Source organism: Podarcis tiliguerta (genome assembly GCF_965153285.1).
Source record: "Podarcis tiliguerta genome assembly, chromosome: 11".
NCBI lineage: Eukaryota > Metazoa > Chordata > Lepidosauria > Squamata > Lacertidae > Podarcis > Podarcis tiliguerta.
The window spans coordinates 45,516,853-45,539,107 of NC_139544.1; the positions used below are offsets into that span (position 1 = coordinate 45,516,853).

The following is a 22,255-nucleotide window of genomic DNA, read 5'->3' on the forward strand; positions in this document are numbered from 1 at the left end:
AGAAAATTTTGACTGTCAACTTTCCCCCTTGGTAGACGGGCCAGCGCTGCACTAAATTGTCTAAAACGCTTTCATGAAATGAAGAAACGAGGACCGAAACCTTATAGCCTTCATCTAGATCACATTGTTCAGAAAGCCATGTCAACACATCAGCGAAGGGATCAGTATCGTGTGCAGAAAGACATCTTTATTCTAAAGGTAGCTATTTTACTTCAATGTCTGTGATTTTCCTTATTATTTTTGTAAACAGCAAATAATCTTTATTGATTTAAGCTGAATTTCCAAAATAAGAGTTGCTAGGAATTACGAGTTTAAATGAAAACCTTTCATGGGGGGATACAGTGGCGTAGCGTGGGGGGTGCAGGGGGGGCCGGCCGCACCGGGCGCAACATCTGGGGGGCGCGCTCGCACTCACAGCTCTCTGCCCCTACCTGGCTCTCTCACTCTCTCTCTCACTGCAGTGCTGGCTGTGCGAATCCGATCCAAGCCGCCGGGTCGCCGCCCACTGTGGAGGGGGGGGGTGCCAGGTGTGCGGTGCGGAGAGAGAGCGAGGGACTATCTGGGGGAGGGACAGTGCAGCGGGGGGTGCAAATTACTTGCCTTGCCCCGGGTTAGGGGGCGCAAATTACTTGCCTTGCCCCGGGTGCTGACAACCCACGCTACGCCACTGGGGGGATAGGGTGGGGAAACTGTTGCACTAGAAATCTGACATGGCTTCTGAGTGCAGAGAGAGAGAAAATGTGGGCATACATTTTGGTGGTGGTCTGTCTACAGTTCAATATATTTTAATAATCTGCTAACTTGTATATTACTTTCTAATGCTGATGCAAGTGTTGCAGCAGTTTGAACTTTGATTTCTCTTCTTCCTTCTGCTATTCAAGGATACTGATGAAGCACTGTTAATTAATCTAAGAGACAGCCAAGTTCTTCATCACAAAGAGAATCTTGAGTGGAATTGGAATCTGATAGGGACCATACTAAAGGTAAGCCGTTAAATGGCTCCCTAATTAACGTCTGAGGATTAAATTGAAATGAAAGGAAGTGGCATACAAGTCTTACAAAACTCTCTTATCTATTTTGCAGTGGCCAAATATCAGCGTAAAGTTCAACAAAGATGAACAGTGGAACAGGTATTCATATTTACTAAAGGGGGGCAGTTCCGTTCTGCCTTGGCAGCTTGCTTTTCCTCCTACAACTGCTTCTGGGGGTTCTTGACACTTGTAAATTGTCTGTACAGTCGTACCTTGGAAGTCGAATGGAATCCGTTCTGGAGGTCCGTTCAACTTCCAAAACGTTCAGAAACCAAAGTGTGGCTTCTGATTGGCTGCGGGAAGCTCCTGCAGGCAATTGGAAACTGCAGAACCCGCGTCAGATGTTTGGGTTCCAAAAGAAAGTTCGAAAACCGGAACACTCACTTCCGAGTTTTGATTGTTCGGGAGCCAATTTGTTCTGGAGCCAAGGCGTTTGAGATCCAAGGTACGACTGTACTTGAAGACTAGGACCCTCAGTCTCCTAGGTCTTAGTCCAACACTCTAACCACATCACACTGGCTTCTATTTGCTGTGTGTGCTTTTTCAAAGGTGAAATCTTTCATTATTTGCTTTATGTTTTTTACCATCACTTGCTAAGAAATGTGACACATTTCCTGAAAAGGTGCTTGCATTTCTGTCTTTTCCCAAGTTACAGTTCTGAATAACCTGGCCTTTGTGTGTTACGAATTAGAAAAGGAAATTCACTGAATTGAATTAACTCTTGGGGAAAAAGGACAGGGGTGCTGATCTCAAGGTTCCCCTGCCTAATTGAGTAAGATGAATGGTTACCAGGAATATGACCTTTCTCCTGCTGGCACCCTATTTATTGACTGCCTCAGCAAGAGTTGCTTCCCTGACACCAGTGTTTTTCTTTTAAGCACCAGGTCAAGACCCTTCTTGTTTTCAAGGTTTTAAAAAATTGTACTGGGTACATTTCTCTGGTGCATTACATCTTTGGACCAAGCTTCCCAGTTACTGGTTTTATATTGGTTTTAGCTTCTGTGCATGAGCTGATTTTAGATTTGGCTACTGGAATTTTTATAATTGCTTTTAAAGTTTTATTGTGTAAAGTTTTGAATTGTAGCTATATATTTTTAATGTTTCCATATATTGCACATAGAACTGAGTTAAATGGTAGCGTGCAAATAGAATGAACAAATAAATTAATAAATGCATATTGCTTGGGTTTTTTTGTATTAGGAAACTAATCTGCTCTTCCATCAGTAAGCCAGTACAATCACAAGCAATACATAAGCTAGCAGCAGGGAGCAGGCAGGCTAGTATGGGAAGAGAATGTATTGACTTCACTATGACCCTATAATAGCATTTGCATTTAAGTATAGGTGCTAACATTTGAAAACATAAAGCCTCTTCGCCATCTCGTAGATAAAACAGTGTGGTATACACATTTGCCTGAAGCTTGCAACAAACTTTTCAGCACCTCATATGTCTGTTTAATGTTAGATTTATACGGCGACTGATGTATTTTTACAAGCCCAGCAGCAAATTGTATGCCAACCTGGATCTGGATTACGCAAAGGCCAAACAGCTCACAGTTGTAGGTTGCCAGTTAACTGAGTATCTCCTTGAATCTGAAGAGGTAAGATTCATTTTGTTTAGCTCCAAGTAACAACTAGCAGCTTCTTGTATTGTTGGCATTACCTTTTGGCGAGTTATTACCTTTATTGCATATTCTAAAAAATATTAGAAGATTCATTAGACCAGGTTTGCCAGGAAGTGCAATTGGAACATTTAATTCAGACAGGGAAATATGAGTATTTGCTGGTCAAAATCTTAGAAGAAGAATGGAGTTTATAAAAATGTATGGCTTATCCCATTGATATATAAAGTTGTGGGGGTGGGAATGTAACACATTAGTAAGAGCCCTAAACTGTAGCAATTCATTAATAAAATAAAAATGGCTTGATATCTCTGGAGTCCTTCATAGTCTTTACCCTGCCCCTTAACCTTGCACTGCAGGACATCACTAGGTAAGCCGTATTCAATGGGTATCTAGTTACCCTCATTCTGATTGGCCAGTGAATCACTAACTTTAACCAACTCATTTAACAGAGCAGTAGATCTCTCAGTTTTATGGGAGGAGAGATCTAGCTGGTTACCAAGTCACATCTCAGCCAGCTCTGCCTATCCTCGCTGCCTAAACGCTAGAGCAGGCATGTCATTGGTCGCCAGTTCCCCCAAAAAAGCTTAACAACTTCGGTCAACCCAATGGGTGGATCACTGCCAGTTTTTTTATAGTGGGAGTAGATCACAGTCTCTTGGGTGTTGGACATGCCTGCTCTAGAGAATGAATAGACGCCTTTGGTTCAGAACACACCAGATAATTAAGTTTATTATTCAGATCACAAAAGTGTATCCAACAGCTGATGGTCAGGCTTAACATTAGCAAAGTGGCAGGGGAAGCAATTTCCAACAATTCCTTTTCCACCTGCAGATCCCTGTGCCCCCTAAATCTGCTCTGAAGGGTCTCCCAGTTCTCTGGAGCAGATTTATGAGAGGTGCAAGTGTCTACAGGTTGGAGAGGGAATTGCCAAAAATCGTTTCCCTCTTCATTTCACTGAAGGAAGCCTTATCAGCTGAACAACACCTCTGGAAACAAAGCACATAGGTTAAAATTGCAGCCCATTAAATAAACAAAGAAAAATGATGGCTATAGATCCTGAGACTTGCCCTAGCTGGAATAATAGACACCTGATTCATCCCTTATGCACTGTGGGAGATCTGTTATAAGAGGCAGTAGTGGATTCAGGAATCAAAGTCTTCTCTACATTCCTTTGTGCGCAAACCAAAGCAGCATGGACTCTAGGAAGCATAATTAGTTAATTGTAGATGAAGACCACTTAATGAAAAATCTAGCTTTCATATTTGTAGAGTTTTGCCTATGAAATTTACACGCTGGCTTGATAGGCTTCAGGATACTGGGAGGGGATGATACAGTGGTCAAATCAACATGCCCTTTTGCCCCTCAGGAAGGAAGACAGGAAGGAAAGAAGGAAGGAAGGCAGGTGCAACAAAAGGTAGATACAGACTTAAAATTATCTCAACTTTCTGTAGCCTAATGCCTTGCATTCCTAATTCTCTGTGACACACAAGGGGTAACAACTTAAAGGTGTTCGTCCTAGTCTATTTTCTTCTTTTGTTTTTGTTTGACAAAATTCAGAAGCTGGTGGAAGAGGGAAAGGACCAGAAGGTGTTATGTTCACTTTTGTAAAAACCTGTTCTTGAGCTGCTTCACTCGTCACCTGCCACTGTTAAGCGCTCACAAAACCTGGGACTGCCTGAGGCTTATTTACTCTTGTGACAGCCATAATCCCCACAGGAATTGACTTTTCAGCTTGTGACAAGATCATCTGAGGGCAGTATCACAGCAGATTCTCCCCACATTTTAAAGTTTACACATGTTGCAGCGTTTTCACAATGAAGGCTTTTCTTCTGGTTTTAATTTATCGGGTGCTTTTCGGTTTGATGGTTGCTTTCTTTCTCTTGTGCCCAAAGAAATGTAAATGGGTGTCTTTTTTCAATGAGGCAGGGAAATGCTGCCAAAGGAACTGAAGTTTTTTCCTTTCTCTTTGAAGCAGGATGGACATGGTTACCTCGAAGAGTTAGTGAAAGATATTGTACACTGGCTCAATTCTTCTTCTGGACTGAAACCAGAACGCAGCCTCCAGAACAATGGGTTACTTAACACTCTTAGTCAGCACTACTTCTTGTTTTTTGGTACGCTATCCTGTCAACCCCACGGAGTGAAAATGCTTGAAAAGTGTAACGTGTTTCAGTGGTAAGCATTATCTTCAGTTATAAGAATCTTTTGAACTACTCAGATCCTGGAAGTTTTAAAATGAATTCTTTCACTGTTTTTTAAATTTCTGTATAACTAGACGTGGTTAATTGACCCTAATTTTTACATTTTTTGTAAAAAAAAAAAAAAAAGATAAAGATAAATAGATGACCAAAGGAACTAGGTTGCACATACTGTTAAAAGTTGAATGAGCTCATCCAAACCATCTACATTTCATGTACATTATTAAGAATAGTACAGTACTAGATTCAAAAGTGTGCAATTAGATTTTATGAAAGTGACAGTACATTTTAAAAAGATAATATGCAAAACATTTCCCCAAGTCTATATTTGTTTATAAAGTTTTTAACTAATCTATAGACCAAGCATGCTATCATTTTTCAGGAAAAGAAAGCTTTCAATGCTGAAAGCTGGAGAAAACTCTCCAGCTTCCATTCAATAGAAATAATTTATATCCTATTGGACTACATGGGATTTTAGGGTAACTTAGCAGGGGGATGCGGGTGGTGCTGTGGTCTAAACCACTGATCCTCTTGGGCTTGCCAATCAGAAGGTCAGTAGTTCAAATCCACATGATGGGGTGAGCTCCCATTCCTCTGTCCCAGCTCCTGTCAACCTAGCAGTTTGAAAGCATGCCCCAAAAGTGCAAGTAGATAAATAGGTACCGCTCTGGCGGGAAGGTAAACGGCATTTCCGTGTGCTCCTCTGGTTTCGGTGCTCCGTTGTGCCAGAAGCAGCTTAGTCATGCTGGCCACATGACCCCGAAAAACTGTCTGCAGACAAACGCCAGCTCCCTCGGCCTGTAAAGTGAAATGAGCACCGCAACCCCAGAGTCATCTGTGACTGGACTTAACTGTCAGGGGTCCTTTACCTTTACCTTTTTTAGCAGGGGGGAGAAATATTCCTGGCCTGAAGAACTTAGTTTAAAATTTGATAGTGGAGAAAGGCAACCAAAGAAGGAAAAATGGAGGGACTTTTAAAGTTAGTCCAATTCTCATACAGATTTACAATTAAATGTTTCCATCTTTTTCCAGTCTTCTTAATCTTTGCTCCTTGAAGAACCAGGATCACTTACTCAAACTGACTGTTTCTAGTTTGGACTACAGCAGAGATGGATTAGCAAGAGTCATTCTTTCCAAAATCCTAACGGCATCTACAGATGTAAGTGACAACACCTCTAAATGCCTACATTCTGAAGATTATATTTAAATGGATGTTTTCACCGGGTGGTGTTACGGATAGAACGTTGGCCTAGGGAGACCTAGGTGTAAATACGTTTTTGATCTCAGCCCTGAGCTTGTGACTTTGGATCAGTCACTTTTTCTCAGCCTCAATATAATCTCAAGGCAGTATATTATTTGCATTTAATTTTAATGGCTTGTTAAATGAATGGCTCTAGGTGTTTTGCATCAATACGTGTGAGCTAAAAGTAGGGAGAGGTATAGGTGCAGCCACACCACCTTGACCTTCTTGTGTTAAGCAGTAGGGTCTGAACATGCTGAAAAGCCTCCTCCAGACTTTTCCGCTCACTATGATAAGATTTTAAGTGGAACCTGCACTCTCATTGATATTGGTGTGCTTGTGTGTATACCCCTGACCACTTCCCACACTGTGTATGTTCAAGCTGAGTGCTTGGAGAGAGCATGGATCTGGCTTTCTGTGTGCAAAATCTACTTTTCTCTATTGTATTTCCCGTGCCGTTGATTTGCTTGTTTACTCTCTTCGTAGAGCTGTAGGCTATATGCCACAAAACACTTACGAGTACTGCTGAGAGCCAACGTAGAGTTCTTCAGCAACTGGGGAATCGAGTTACTGGTCACCCAGCTCCATGACAAGAATAAAGCCATTTCTTCTGAAGCACTTGATATCCTCGATGAGGCATGTGAAGACAAGGTGAGAATCCTGCCGTCCATTCTCAAGTTACCATGAATGAATACTGTTGTGTATCAGTTTATTGAGAAGCACGTCATACTTCTCATGCAATGGTCTTAGGCCTGGGTGATATATCACCCAGGACCGGTCCGTGATGCCGGCTTTACTCAGCGGTATATCACTGGTGAAACCGCCTCTACTCCTGAGTCCCTCTGCTAGCAACTTCCTCCAGCGGGTATTGCTTGTTCCTCCCTCTGCATCTTTTAACTGCTCAGCTGAGGAGTGTGTGGTTGTTGCTCCCCTCCGAGCAGTTAAAGGATCCCCCAGCTCAGCACTGGCTCCCGTCTAAGCAGGGATGGGGAGGCCTCCCCATTATTGTATATATTGAAATTTCCTGCTAATTCCTTATTGATGTGAGTGCCAGTGTAACCAAACTGATTTCCTGAGACATAACTGCCCTCCCTCTCCCTGGCTCTCTCTTTTAGGCAAATCTTCATGCTCTTATTCAGATGAAACCAGCGTTGTCTCATCTTGGAGACAAGGGCTTGCTTCTGCTCTTAAGGTAAACACGAAATATGTTACTTCACATGAGAACAAACCAAATTAACTTGCATTTTTGTAATCGGTGAACATGTTTATAAATGTTATATGATGGTACTTTTTCAGGTTCCTGTCAATCCCAAAAGGGTTTTCCTATCTAAATGAACGAGGCTATGTGACAAAACAAATGGAGAAATGGCAGAAGGTACTTTTAAACAAATCCAAATCTCTCTGTGAAATTCATAACTTGTCATGCTGAGACTTTGTTTGGCTAAAGCCAGCCCTTTAGACTTCCCTAGAATGAATGTGCTAGCCTCATCCAGTCATGGTCCAGTTGTGTTTCTTCATTCAGAAGGTGAGAGCCACTTGCATTGCTCTCAGGTCTGTGGACCTGATGGGTTTTTAAGGGTTCCTGAATTTAGGCATAGTGCTCAGCTTCATTGCATCTGACAGTCCTGCTTTTGTTGGTCCCATTATGTATAAACTATGTATAAACTTTATGTATAAAGTTAGGCTTACAGGCCTGATCCAGAACCAATTTTCCCACTGGAATTAGATTCTCTTTGGATAACTTTTGTTCTCTTTGGATAACGTTATACAGCTCTGTATCTAGGAGGAAACAGCTCCCAGGGAGTTTAAGTTAAGAAGTTGCAGGAAGGAGGATTCCAGGTGTATATTTGAAGATAAGCACTCGGGATGCTTTAGAGGAAAAGGACACGGGACAGATTTACAGAGAAAACGCAGCAGGGAGGAAAGGCTGAGCTTTGCCCAGAATAAAAATGCCCACACCAGTTTGCTCTCACCCAGAGCTGCCTTTGCTTAGAAAATGTGGCTGCTGGAAATGATTCAACATAACATGTAGTTTCACCTTTTTTGAAGAAGGCTATTTGGGCCAAAATTTGAAGAGGAGAATAAATCCTTTGGCAACATAGGAAATGACACTTGAATGTATTCACTTACAAAATGGGGTAGAGATCTGCTCCATCATGGAAGAGAAGAGAACTGTACAGAAGTGCTGTGGAGAGGAAATTGACAAGTTAGAAACAATTTCCCCATTTATATCAGACAGGTTACTCTGTAAAAATGAGAGACAGAGAATGTTCTAGGGATAATAGGGTTTTAGCCATTTCCCAGTCTTGCCAACCATTATTCTAGAACAAAAGGCTCTGCATCGTGAATTAATTAATTTATTGCAAAGTGTTTAGACAGCTAAACTGCAGAATATCCAAGAACATGAAACAACAAAACATAAAAGCATAGTAAAACTTCAAACATATTCGAAATGCTATTAATGGACAAATTAACGATAATACAAAACTAGTAAAAATCAGGTGAAGAAAAATGTTTTATATATATATATACCAAAAGCCCACAGTTGAAGGAGGAAGGGAATTCCAGAGAACTGGTGCCACAACACTAAAGGCCCTGTTCTATGTAGCCGAGCCACCAGGCATGTAAATAAAAATTTTCATTCCAAAATAGCTTTCGCCATTTAATCAAACGTTTGACTTCAAAAACCTGCAGTGGTTCCCTTGGAATTATGAAAATAAGGAGGTTTTTCTCATTTGGATCACAGTGTCGCATAGTACAGTATTATGAATACAAAAATCTGCTGGAGATTTCTCTCTCTCTCATGAGCTCTGTATCCCATCATCTTAGGAGTACAACTTAAAGTATGTCGATTTGATAGAAGAGCAACTCAATGAAGCACTTACCACATACCGCAAACCTGTTGATGGCGATAACTATGTTCGCCGGAGCAACCAAAGGTAAGCTAAGTTGCAAACGATCTTGATTGGTTTGCTAAAGCAATTGCTACAAAATAGCCATAAGGAATAAAAATTGAAATACTTTATTGTCACTTGTACAACTTGTATATAGTGAGATTACACGAGCACCCCCCCACTCAGCTCTCTTAGTCTTAATTCCCCTTGTTTACTGACGCACACCCACCAAACCCGAAAGTCAGTTACCCTGTTGTTATCTTTTCATTCAGCAGCCTAACAGCCCACGGATAGAAGCTGTTCTTTACCCTGTTGGTGTGACTAATCATGCTTCTATATCTTCTGCCCGAGGGCAGGAGATCAAGAAAGTGCCGGCCAGGGTGTGAATCATCCCTGAGAATTTTCCTCACTCTCCTGAGGCAACTTTCATCCAGCAGATTCACGGGACAGCCCATAATATCTTGTGCTGTCTTCACCACCCTCTGTAGGCACTTCCTATCAGTTGATGTCAAACCAGCGTACCACACCGTGATACAGTATGAAAGGACACTTTCTATTGTTTACTATGCAAACAGACCATTTTTCTTTCTGGCAGATTACAGCGGCCACATGTCTATCTGCCGGTTCACCTCTATGGACAACTGGTACACCACAAAACAGGCTGCCATTTGTTGGAAGCTCAGGTGAGGAAATTTAATATACCTGATTCAAAATCAAGGTAACATTAAATACATTGCAGCCTTCTTGGAATTGGTCTCTCCCCCCCCCCCCATTTGTTTGGATGTTAGTGGTTCAGGGTTGTGTGGCATATACAACCTCATTGGGAAATTTGGCTTGGTTTTTTTTTCTATTTAGGCTGCAGAAGGGGAATGCATCCTTGTTCTATAAAATAAGCTTGCTTTGGCTAGGGATTAAATTTTCTCACTTAGCTGGAGCACAGAGAAGACTCTTTTTCACTGATGGGAATAGCGAGTGAGAGATGTATAGACTTTGCTTGCAGAACAGAAAGCAAGGGTTGTAGCCAAGGTAGCACTGAGTAAAATGTCCTGCTAGCACAAGGATTTTCACTTGTGCCGCAGGAGTCCCCCTCCCTGCATACCCCCAAAATTTATGCTAGGGGTTCCCCTAAGGTCATGGCTTCAAGTCCTACATTGGGCAAAAGATTCCTGCATTTCAGGCAGTTGGACTAGATGAACCTCATGGTCCCTTCCAACTCTACTATTCTGTGATCTATGAACCTTCTAAAGCAGATTGGGGGAGGGCAAGGGGCGGAGGTTTGCTGGGCAAGTGGACTTAGATGCTGCCCCAAGTACTTTTGTGGTAATCCCACCGGAATTGACCCAAAGAATCATGAAAGGGGCCCACCTGCAGTGGAACTGCTTTGGTCTGCCTGAGGATCCTATTGCCTTTTAGTCTTTCTGCATTTTTAGGCTATGAATATTGACTTCGGGGGTAGGAGGTCAAACACTGGTAGGTGGTGGTATCTTCCTCTACCAACTGTCGCCCAGCTGCAGCCATTCCATAAGGCTGCAGCAGAGAGAGAGAGAAGGGAGGCAGGGCCACAATACCAGCTCTGCTTGAGGGATCAGAAACTTTTGGCACCTACTTTCCATGAACTGTTTCCAGCTGGAAGGGAATGCGCTTTACAGCACACAACTTGTGCATGGATTTGCTTTTTTCCCTTCCTTTCTTCATTCTGAGATGCTATAGCTAAGGACTAGCTGATTGGTTCTGAAATGTGCAAGATACTGCTGTTCTTCGCTTTATGTGATCCAATTCTGAGCTGTGTCTTCTCAATTTTGAACTGAAAGAAGAAAAGAATACTGGCTTATTTTTATAGAAATTGAATTACATGTTTGTGTTTTAAAATATTTCTTCTTGAAATGAAAAAAACAAAAACCTTATTTAATGACCAGAGCTGTTATCATTGTTCTGTATATCTGCCTTTAGTTGTACCATTGGTGCTCTTGTTTAAATGGTTGGTGGTTTTTGAAACATTAGTTTTCAGTGTTTTTTTATATTAAAAAAAATAACTAAACCTATTTGTATTTTGCTCTTAGCATTTATGTAAGTTTGAAAAGCAATTCAGCAGATTTGAAGAATGTTAAGCTTCACATTGAAGCTACTTTGTGATTGATCTTTTTATTCTTTAGAGTATTGTTCCTGACCTGAGTTACACTGTTCGTTCCCCCATGCTGGATAAATGGGAAGGGATTAAGCAGCTGAAGGCAGCTCTCTGGGCTCTGGTTAGTAAAAAAATAAAAACCCACAATGGTGTTTTCTGCATTTCTGCAACCAAAATAACAATAATGGTTCCCCCACAGATCTGCTTTTGATTTTTGGATGTTGCAAATTACAGTGGTACCTCAGGTTACAGACGCTTCAGGTTACAGACTCCGCTAAACCAGAAATAGTACCTCGGGTTAAGAACTTTGCTTCAGGATGAGAACAGAAATCGTGCGGCGGCAGCGGGAGGCCCCATTAGCTAAAGTGGTACCTCAGGTTAAGAACAGTTTCAGGTTAAGAACAGACCTCAAGAACGAATTAAGTTCTAAACCCGAGATACCACTGTAAATGGCCACAGATACAGCAAATAATAACTAAGCACTTAATACACGTTATTTCCCTGAATAATATAGATTTGTCTTGACTACTAATAGTAGGGCATTCAGGATTTGATAACCAATTTTCAGTGTTTGAAGCCACTAGTCTTTTTCCTTTTAATCCAAAAGAGATATCAAAATGTAGAAGGTGAGGTACATGAGGGCATTGCATCTAAAGACAAAAGACTCTGCAATGTGGAAGGGAGCAAATGAACCCAACCCTATATTTCTAGCCAAATTAACAATCATATTTGTGTGTGTGTGAGAGAGAGAGAGAGAAAGAGAGAGAGGGAGAAGAATATAAAAGATTTAAAGTCATTTCTATGAAGTTGGGAAAGTAGGTAGACTGTAACAAGGTGCTGTTAATTTTTTTTAAAGAAAAGGCTTGAATTGGGGTGAAAGAGACTGCTGTGTAGGTATAAAGAAATTTATAGCTTATACTGTATACAAAATATCTTAACTTTGTTCATCAAGTTCTAACCAATACTCCTTTGTTATATGACATAGTATCAGCAGTATCAGCCAATAGCAAATTTGATCACAAATTATGTACATTACAGGGTAATATTGGATCTTCAAACTGGGGTCTGAATTTGCTTCAAGAAGAAAATGTCATCCCTGATATATTGGCACTTGCCCAGCATTGTGAAGTTCTATCTATTAGAGGGTAGGTATAACATGGTTTGAAATTGACTTGTAAGGGGTTTATAGGATTTTTATTTTGCCCTGGAGTCTTTAAAATGATTCTATGCCATCTGCTGCTTCATTCTTTAGAAACGGTATATGATTTTCAGATGAAGAAAGGCAGAACCACTCTTTTTATTTTTTAAAAAAATCTTTCTATTAAAATAGCAAATTGCTACTTATTATGTTATTATATTTCTGTGTGACATTAGTTTTGCAGGCTTATTTATGGGGGTGGGTGGGGGTGTTTTGCAGTCATGATTTGTGGAGCGCACACAGAAGATGGGGACAAAACTTGATGTCTCCTACTGTATTGAGTGATAATAATTTTAAGTAATAGAGGCATGTAGTGAATGAAATAAGACTCATATCTGTTACACGCCTTGTTCTACTCTGTATCCCCTTAGAGAATAAGGCTGCAACCTTATCTAGGAATAAGCCTTCTTGAACTAAGTGAGACTTATTTCTGAGTAGACATGTACAAGATTGCACCTCAGAGTTGTAGGCCAGCTTACACAAAGGATTTGTATTTTTCATTTCACATGTATATTGACAGCACAAGTAACAGCACATTTCCTGAGGGGAGGGAAAAGAAGCTGGAGAATTGTTTTGGTGTCCTGAATGTAAAATACATATTTGTTTGAACTGGATTTCTGTTTTATAAACATAGGACGTGTGTCTATGTGCTTGGCCTGATCGCCAAAACAAAACAAGGTTGTGACATTCTGAAGCATCACAACTGGGATGCAGTGAGACACAGCCGTAGGCAGCCTTGGCCAGTTGTCCCCGATGACATGGAGCAACTCTGCAACGAACTCTCCTCTATTCCCAGCACGCTTAGTTTGAACTCTGAATCTACCAGTTCAAGGCACAACAGTGAAAGTGAATCTGCGCCGTCAAGTAAGTATGCATAGCAGTGCCAGCACAGCTAGTAAATTCCCTTTGGGGAAAAAGCAGATCATGGTTCTGGCCAGTGAAATCAATGGAATTGTAGAGCTGGAAGGCACCTCGGGGTCATCTAGTCCAACCACCTGCAATGCAGGAATCTCAACTAAAGCATCCGTGATAGATGGCCAAGCTCCAAGGAAGGAGAGTCCACAACCTTATGAGAGAGTCTCTTCCACTGTTGAAAAGCTCTTGCTGTTAGAAAGTTCTTCCTGATGTTCAATTGGAATCTCCTTTTGCCTATCCATTTTGAGAAGGCATTAACTTTCTAATCTGAAGGTATTCTGTATTCCTACATGAGCATGATGTATAGCCATACCTCGGGTTACTGCCACTCCAGATTGCACTTTTTCGGGTTGCGGACCACTGAAACCCGGAAGTACCAGAACGGGTTACTTCCGGGTTTCAGCAGTCGCACATGCGCAGAAGCGCTAAATCGCACTTTTTCCAGATGCATGTGCACCGAATCCCAACCCACGCGTGTGCAGACGCGGGTTGCGGACATGCATCCCACATGGATCACGTTTGCAACCCGAACGTCCACTTTGTGCTTAATGGATAAAGATGAGGTTTATAGAACGTGGCTGGGTATCCTTTGATAATTTCAGAAATGGTTGGGCTATAGGGTGTCCAGAATGTCACTTTGCTGCTCAGAGGCACTTGGATTCAGCTGAAAGCTTTCATCAGTGAAAGGAGGGAATTGCCACTTACTCCCCTCCCTACTATACTGTACAGTCCCCCAACCCCTTGGGGCAGATTGCAGCTGCTGGGGGAAGGAGAATTGGCAAAAACCTCACCCTCTATGTCCTGCTGGCAGAAGCCTCTGCTGGGTCTAAGTGCCTTCCGTCAACAGAGAGACACCACTGGGTAAAGCCCCCTTGGAGATTCTGTAAAATCTTTTTTTAGTTTCAGCTTCCAATCATTTTTGATCATGCTTTTATCTGGTGTAAATGAAAAAATAAAACACTGATTTCCTTTGCATAGAATTAGATCCATTTCTTCTCTAGGATGATAGTATAAAAGTGCAGATAAAGACCGGACTTGAGAAAATTCTTCCTTGAAAGTTAGAAACTCTGATTTAAGATGGAAATGGGAAACGTCAAAATATCTATTAGGATGGTTTGAGTATCACATATTTAAAGAGCAGGCTCGGGAAACGTTGGAGCTAATCAGAAAAGTCAGGTGGGGAGAGTAAATACTATCACCAACTAGATAATGTGAAGTAATGTCTTGATATAAGAGAGGCACATTCATTTTAGAATTGATTTTAGCCTGCGGCTGTTGCTGGACCGCAACTCCCATCATTATTGCCGATGTTGACTAGGACAGGTGGGAGTTGATGTGAACAAACACTGACCCCTCAACTACAGTATGAATTAGTTTGGCTCCTGAAGACCCCTAAATTCATGTTAAAAGGAGAAACTAAGAGCACTAACATGAAAATTTTGATTGCTCAAGAAGTGATTAAGTGTTGAGTACCATTGTTTCATTTCTTTTTTAAAAAAAGGCCAGGTTCTGTTGATCTTACAAATAACGTTTAGTGGCACATAAAAGGATACTAAGCACATTCCCCCTACCTAAAATAGGCTTCAGCCATTACAATTCAGAAATGTACATGCAGTTGGCTTTCATAGACTTTTCAGAGCTAGTTTTAGTTACCAAATATTCATAGACCAAAGATATTTTAACAATGCAAGTTTTTATTTAAATTTCAGGTATGTTTATTTTGGAAGATGACAGGGTTGGCAGCACCTCTACCAGCACGTTTTTCCTAGATATATCTGAAGACGCAGAACAGAATTTCTACGACCGATCGGGACCCTTGAAAGATAAGGATCGCAATCCCTTCCCCTTCTTCACTTCAAGCCGGCTTGTGAAGAACCGCATTTTAAATTCTCTAACCTTGCCTAATAAAAAACATAGGAGTAGCAGCGATCCTAAAGGTGGCAAACTATCTTCTTCGGAGAGCAAGATGGGTTTGAGGCGAAATCGTACAGTAACTGAGCCTTCCAGCAGCATGGATTTTGCACGAGGCGAGGACTTCACCCCTATGTTCCGGGTGCCTAAAATCCACACTCTGAAACTAGAGACGTCGTTTGTCGGGAGCAGACACAGTGAGGATGCAGATAGCACTCCAAGTATAGGCGAAAATGACCTCAAGCTTCCCAAAGGCCTCGGCCACGAAAACCACCGGGAAAATGCCAGCCGGGAAAGACTGATAGGAGAGGTTTCTACGCAGACTCACTTCAAAAGCCGCAGCTTGAGTTTCAATACGGATACCACCACGAGTGGCATAAGTTCAATGAGTTCGAGCCCTTCGCGGGAGACTGTGGGAGTGGACACTACAAACGTAGACACGGACAGTGGGAGTTTAAGTACTGTGGTGAGTACCAAGACAGTTAAAACGATCCAGTGCTCAACCCCACAGCCTAACCACCTCCCCCTCTCAAAATCAAATTCTGTCTCCCTGGTACCGCCAGGGTCCTCGCACACCCTTCCTCGGAGAGCGCAGTCACTTAAAGCTCCTTCGCTCGCCACAATAAAAAGCCTGGCTGACTATAACTTCAGCTACACCAGTTCGCGAGATGCTTTTGGGTATGCAACACTCAAACGCTTGCAACAGCAAAGGATGCACCCCTCTTTGTCCCATTCGGAAGCCCTGGCGTCTCCAGCAAAGGATGTGCTCTTCACAGACACAATTACTATGAAGTCTGGTAGTCTAGACTCTCGACTGACACCAAACAGGTAAGCACTTCTTCCTCCCTCAAGTTTTCTTCATGGCATAGCTAAGTCGTGTTCTCATGATTCCAGCTGTTCAACAAGAGAAGAATTAGCCAGGAATTTGGGATGTGACCCAAACAAGTTTAAATGTACGCAGAGGAGAGCTGCATTCACAGCCGACGCTTCCTTTGATATGTTTTCCATAGTGTCAGGGAACTGCCATCGGAGCCAGAAGGAGAGGGAGGGCTCCAGAGGGATTCCGGAGAGCGTCCCGGGAGGGAGAGAAGCAGCACATCTTCTGGGGAAGGAAATCAGCGTAGCACCAGTGGATGAGGGGGGCAGATGGGGGAATCAGCGAGGTGGCTCCAAGACTCCTTGCCGGGGACCAGCGGGGAGAGCACGGGTCCTCCGATGCCCACACCCTCCCTGCACAGAAGGCTTCTGCGCAGGGAAAGTAGGCGGAGACTAGGCGTCAAAGAACTTTTATGCTGGAAGAAGTTCAAGAAACGCCCACTGACGGATTCTGCCAGCGATTGAGACAGCCACGGGCGAGTGGCTGTCCAGACAGAAAGGGTTCACTCAGGCAACCCACCCAGGTGTGGCGCGATTTACGCACGAGCAACCCCTAGAACCATTACACATAGCCTCCGCCACCTAAGAGGCAAACAGCCATTCAGTTTCAACTTCAGAGAAAGCTCCAGCAGCATGAGAATTCCTTTTTTCAATCAGTCATGGCCTTCCACTTCAGGCAAGGGCCTATACCAGTGAATTCCTAGGGCATTCCTAGCACTCTGATCAACTAGGCTTTAGGGAAAATAGCAAACTCAGGGCCTCCTTCCAATTCAGGGAGGGCTGTGGGATCCTATCGTAAAAACTCCCAGTGCGGGGCTCGAACCCCCAACCCTAACATTAAGAGTCTCATGCTCTACCAACTGATTCACAGTCTCAGTTCAGGAAGGGCTGCTGAAACCAATCATACAATCTCAGTTGCATTGAAAAACCAACCCTCCTGCTCAAAGCAATTCACTCTAAAATAATAATTTTAATAATCAGGTGGGGTTTTTATTGGTTCAGAGCAATGGAAAGATTAACTGCACTGTTTTCAAAGTTAGTTTCTGAATGAGAATGGAATACGAAAGTAGAAAATACAGATGATGCCAGTCTGGAACTGAACACAAATTTACCTCTTAGAAATAGTTTCTGCTGGGAAAGCCATTCATAACAGCATATGTGTTGCTCTCACAGTATGTCTTTCAATTATTAATAAACAGATAATATATAAGAAGGTAAACTTGTATATTCACCCAAACTAGCCGCACTTTAAAAATGCTGTCTGTGTTATTACAGAGCAGAGTTGTGATTTTCAGGTTATACTGACTTTGGTTCCCTTGATGCTGTTACAGGTTCATGAGAGCTTTAAGTTATGCATCATCTTTAGATAAAGAGGATTTATTAAGCCCTATTAACCAAAACACACTGCAGCGTTCTTCTTCTGTTCGTTCCATGGTGTCTAATGCTACTTACGGAAGTTCAGATGATTACATTGGGCTTGCTCTCCCCGTTGATATCAATGAAATATTTCAGGTATGTACACTGTGTTTGTCTCAATTTTCATGCAGAACAACATCAGAATAATGAATCTGAGATGACAGATTCCCTCATGTGAAATCACTTCATGTTCACGTGAGAGAATTTGGCATCTTAGATTCATTGTTCTAATGCAGGCATGTCCAACAGGTAGATCGCGAACTACCAGTAGATCACTGGACACCTGTGCTAGATCACTGGTAGATCACTGGCTCCCCCCAAAGAAGTTCAACAACTTTGACTCCCTTAAAGAAAGCTGAACAACATTGCCCTCACTGCACCCCTAAAATGGGGCTTTTCTCAATAACTTGGACCTGAACCCCCCAAAAAGGGGGTAGATCACTGCCAGTTTTAAACTCTGTGAGTAGATCGCAGTCTCTTGGGAGTTGGCCACACCCCTGTTCTAATGAATATATATCCTCTGGAAGCTACACTTACTCAGAGAAGGAATTGGCATGGAGTAATTTGCTTAACTTACTTGATCAACTCTAGCACGATTTTCTAAAACCCTTATTTGAAGCCTAAATTCACATATTTACTGGTTATCCATTTATTTCCAAGTCAAAGCATTAGTCATCATCCTTAAAGCCCTATAAATGACTTAGGTCCAGGTAATTTTGGGACTGTTCTCTCCCAGATCACCAGATCAGTCTGCCCACTTAATAAGGAGACCTCCCTTTGTGAGGCAGATAATGTGTTTATGATTGGGTTTTACACGTTTCTATGTTATGAAATGTTATGAAATGTTCTATGTTATGAAAATGGGGATTTTTTTTTTTTATGTAGGCTGCTCTGAGTAGTGAATTCGCACTCAAATTAAATGCTTGGAAGAATGGCTATTTACCAAAAATTGAGGTTCACGTTTCTAAAAACTCATCCGTATAATTTTTCACTTCAAATATTTCAGGTAAAGGAAACTCCTTATTTCCAGAAGAAGACCATGCCTTCACTTGATGAACGAGGCGCTAAAGTCTTTCCCCAAGATGCTGGAGGTACCTTTTCCTTTCCACTCTCTTTTGTTCTACAGTGGAGTCTTTTTGAGCCTGTGGGGTACCTTTTGGAATTTTGTCAGTGCCAATTTATTTTTTTGCAGCGCTGACTAATTCTATAGAACGAAATAATTCCCCAAAAGTCAGACACAGGGTTGAATGGCAAAAGCTGGTCTTCTGCCACACTTATCATTTATATTTCTTTTTCTGTCGTTTAATTGGAAGCCTCTCCAGGTGTGCCGAGTGGTTCTTCCGAGATGGTGAAGAGTCCCTTCCAGATGCTTCGCCAGCAGATCAGTCTTACAGAGATAATGAACACTAGCCGCTCGGATGCTTCTCAGTTCCTTGAAAGTATGGAAGACACAGGGCTCCAAGAGCACACAGAAGACAATTGCCTTTATTGTGTCTGCACGCACATTTTGGGCTACCAGCAAAACAAAGTGAATTCTTCATATAGTCACACTGGTTAGTACAGCTGGGCCTCTTTCAGTCAGAAGTCTAGCCATAGCTCCTATTCACATACAAGGATATGGAGACCTGTTTTGGGCTTCTCATACATCATGAAATAACTTTCCAGAATGTTTCATAGTCCTGAGACCCAGAAACCTACACTGAAATTTAATGTAGGGTGTCATATTCTGCGGGAGTTAACATGCCTATGGTTCACAGTTATAATTTATATCACATTACATTATCTCAGCTGAAATGAAGCGATGTATTTTTCTTCTTTGTAAACCACTCCGTATGTTTTTTTCAGAATTTTCAGACATTCCTTATTCTGACTGGTGTGGAAAGCCCATCCACAATCACTTGGATGTGGTCCCCCATTCCTCAAAGTTTTCTGGGATTTCGGGATGCAGCGATGCTGTATCTCATGGCTCAACCAGTAGCACCAAGAGTACGGATATTGTGATAGGTAAGTGGTTTTGTCATAAGCATAGCAACATGTGGCTGTTTTCCTACCTCTGGTAAGAAGTCAAATATTTTCTTTAAGGCACTTGCAGCCCGATTCTGAACATTTTGCATGTCGGTATTGCATGAACATGCTCTTCATCTAACTCAACTTAGGACTGCAACCTTTATTAGGTTTTTCCTAACCTTACAACTGCCAAGTAGTTGAAGGTGATGCCTGTTTTCTTAAGGGCCATTCAGCCAGCATTTTTCCACCTTCTCACACCCTACACCTCTGTGCATGATGTTTTGGCTGACACAATTCCTTCATGTTGTCCTCTGTTTTCCACTATCTCCTTTATTGCATGTAGAAATGAAGGTCCAGACCAGGAGAATCTGTGTTTGTTTCTTCTTGCCCCTAGACGTTGACTCCATATGTAGTGTTGAGGCAAGGAAATAACATCTGAACGAGTCCTTGGCCTAATGGCAGGCATTGTAATGCATGTGTGGCACTTCTCAGTGAATACGCATGCAACTGCCTGCAATTTTGATTCTGAAAAATGTCCTTCCCCCTCAAGGTGTAAAGTCAATCCCGGATGATACCCCTGTATGCCGCATACTACTGAGAAAGGAAGTCTTGCGATTAGTGATCAACTTGAGCAGTTCAGTAGGAACTAAAGGACATGAAACAGGTCTCTTGACGTAAGTAGCACTCTCTTCTCACTCTCTTTCTGCAAATAGTCTGTCAGCAGTGGATGAGGGAGGCAGAGGAAAGGGGGATAGATGTTGTCATGGATCAGTATTGATCCAGAGCCAATTCCAACAGCCTTTACCAAAGGTGTCGGGGGCTTTGAAGACACTCGAACTCAGGACGCAAGGGAGAAACATGCAAAGAGGAAGGCACACTTGGCAAATCCACACTGTGGTCAACTCCCGCCCGGAAACCAATGTCCCCACTGTGGAAGGACATGTGGATCCCAAATTGGCCTCCACAGTCACGGATTCATTGTTAAAACCATGTTTATGGAAGACAATCTTACTCGGCTACGAGTGATCGCCAAAGAAGAAGAAGATAGTTAGCAGAGTAAAAACTTAAACACCTTGCAGGATTCCCAAAAAATAGACCAGAGGCAATTGTAGCTTTCCTGCTACTGAAGGCAAATGAGCATAAATGGTCACAAATCCAGTACCTTCAGGATTGGCACTATCCATAAGAAATCCAGTTCCAGCAGACTTAACTTAAACTTACAATAACTTATAATAAGTCTAAACCTTAACACTAAGCATACTATGTACAGAACACCACAGCAGAAGGAAGAGAGAGAGAGAGAGAAAGTGGGAAAGGATTTTCTGAATTAGGTAATTTGAACTAGAATACAAAAAAGGGAGGTGTAAGTCGAGGAAACAAGTAAACGAAAGATAAAGATATGGAAATTGGATGTGTTTTTAAATGTTTTTGTTTTCCTTGTTGTTTTGATGTATTTTTTTGTTTTTGTTTTTATTTTCGATGTATTGTTTGTTAATTTTTTAATTGCTTTTTTTTCTTATGCTTTCTTTCTGTAATTATAAAACTTCTAATTAATATTATTAAAAAAAAAGAGAGAGAGAAAGTGAAACCCAGGCTCCTTCTGGCCTTACTTTTATAGTCATCATGACCTTGACTGAAAGAGATAACGGGACCAGTTTAAGCCAGCCTCTCTGAAGGAATAACCCAAACATCAGCAACCTTCTGCTTGCTTCTTTCACACAGAGAAGCTTCCAGAATTAATTAATTAAAATTAATTAGAACAGGAAAGATCTCTACACATCAGATCAGTACTTTCTGCACTAAGAAATGCAAACTGACAGATGTAGCCCCCTCAGGTTCCTCAGTAATCCCTTGGAGTTGGGAAGAGTGGGGAGGAAGGATGTGGGTGAGCTCCTGGCATCACCAGCTCTTACCAAAGAGGACACAATGAGAATATGTTAGAAATCATTCATGCTGATTGGGGTGGAGGCAGTGGAGACTATCCCATTTGCCACTCTAGAATCATAGATGGGTTTGTAGGCCTTGACAATTGTGGCAAAGCCTTCCTTTGAGAGATGGCATTGAAACCGTGACCCATTAGCCAATCTCTTAGCAAAGGTGGTTGCTGAACTTGGTTCTAGAGTTAATAAAATTACTTACCCGTCATGGTTTCAGTAGCTCACACCCAAGTGTGAGCTGTCAAGTTCATGCATTGTCTGTGGTAAGATTGTTGTTGGCGTGTTCGGTTCATATCAGATCTGCTTTTGACACAACAATGCCAGTGTAGCATCTGCAGCAGTTGAATCCAACATCTGGTAATGGGGATATGACCATCTTGGCAAAACTGTGTTCCTGCGTTCATCACATGCTGCAGTAATTGTGAGCATATGCCCTTTGAGATTCGGATTAGACTCGTTTAAGCCTTTTCAGTTCCATATTTGCCTTTTCAGTCTGTATTTTTGTTCCTCTTTCACTTGAATTCAGATTCTTATGTCCTGAGATTTGTCTTCATAGATTTGCATGGAATATCAAATAACTGCTTCGGCTTCCTTCCCTAAAGGTTTATGGTATTAGGTTTTGATGGAACAGTTAAATCATGGTGCATGAATTGGTTTCTTTTTCTTTCTGATTAGAATTAAAGAGAAGTTTCCCCAAGCATTCGATGACATATGCCTTTACTCTGAAGTGTCCTACTTGCTAGCGCACTGTACATTTCGATTACCATCCCGAAGGTTCATACAAGAGCTCTTTCAAGATGTCCAGTTTTTACAAGTGAGTCAAAGTGAAATCTAGCCAATTCTTGATAGGCTTCTAATACGCCTTTTGTCTTTAATGCTAATT

The 22,255-nt window shown here is 41.9% G+C and overlaps 1 protein-coding gene across 6 annotated transcripts in view; it reads left to right on the top strand.

Annotated features, from left to right (window-relative positions):
• The window catches only part of RICTOR (RPTOR independent companion of MTOR complex 2), a 61,271-nt gene that overhangs the window by 32,946 nt on the left and 6,070 nt on the right, over nt 1–22,255 (top strand). For 2 of the 6 annotated variants that reach the window (XR_014502773.1, XM_083402612.1), the window contains exons 17-38: nt 36–198; nt 882–983; nt 1,084–1,130; nt 2,496–2,631; nt 4,022–4,069; nt 4,628–4,830; nt 5,886–6,012; nt 6,580–6,744; nt 7,209–7,285; nt 7,390–7,468; nt 8,923–9,032; nt 9,583–9,670; nt 11,141–11,233; nt 12,151–12,257; nt 12,945–13,174; nt 14,935–15,964; nt 17,344–17,524; nt 18,435–18,519; nt 18,742–18,981; nt 19,274–19,432; nt 19,986–20,109; nt 22,048–22,186. Coding sequence is in view for 3 of the 6 variants with exons in the window: in XM_083402612.1 (XP_083258738.1) it covers nt 36–198; nt 882–983; nt 1,084–1,130; nt 2,496–2,631; nt 4,022–4,069; nt 4,628–4,830; nt 5,886–6,012; nt 6,580–6,744; nt 7,209–7,285; nt 7,390–7,468; nt 8,923–9,032; nt 9,583–9,670; nt 11,141–11,233; nt 12,151–12,257; nt 12,945–13,174; nt 14,935–15,964; nt 17,344–17,524; nt 18,435–18,519; nt 18,742–18,981; nt 19,274–19,432; nt 19,986–20,109; nt 22,048–22,186 (3,733 nt within the window). In the remaining 3 variants the exon portion in view is untranslated. The remainder of the gene's footprint in view (nt 1–35; nt 199–881; nt 984–1,083; nt 1,131–2,495; nt 2,632–4,021; nt 4,070–4,627; nt 4,831–5,885; nt 6,013–6,579; nt 6,745–7,208; nt 7,286–7,389; nt 7,469–8,922; nt 9,033–9,582; nt 9,671–11,140; nt 11,234–12,150; nt 12,258–12,944; nt 13,175–14,934; nt 15,965–17,343; nt 17,525–18,434; nt 18,520–18,741; nt 18,982–19,273; nt 19,433–19,985; nt 20,110–22,047; nt 22,187–22,255) is intronic. The other 4 variants (XR_014502774.1, XM_083402613.1, XR_014502775.1 and 1 more) reach the window with 2 other exon arrangements.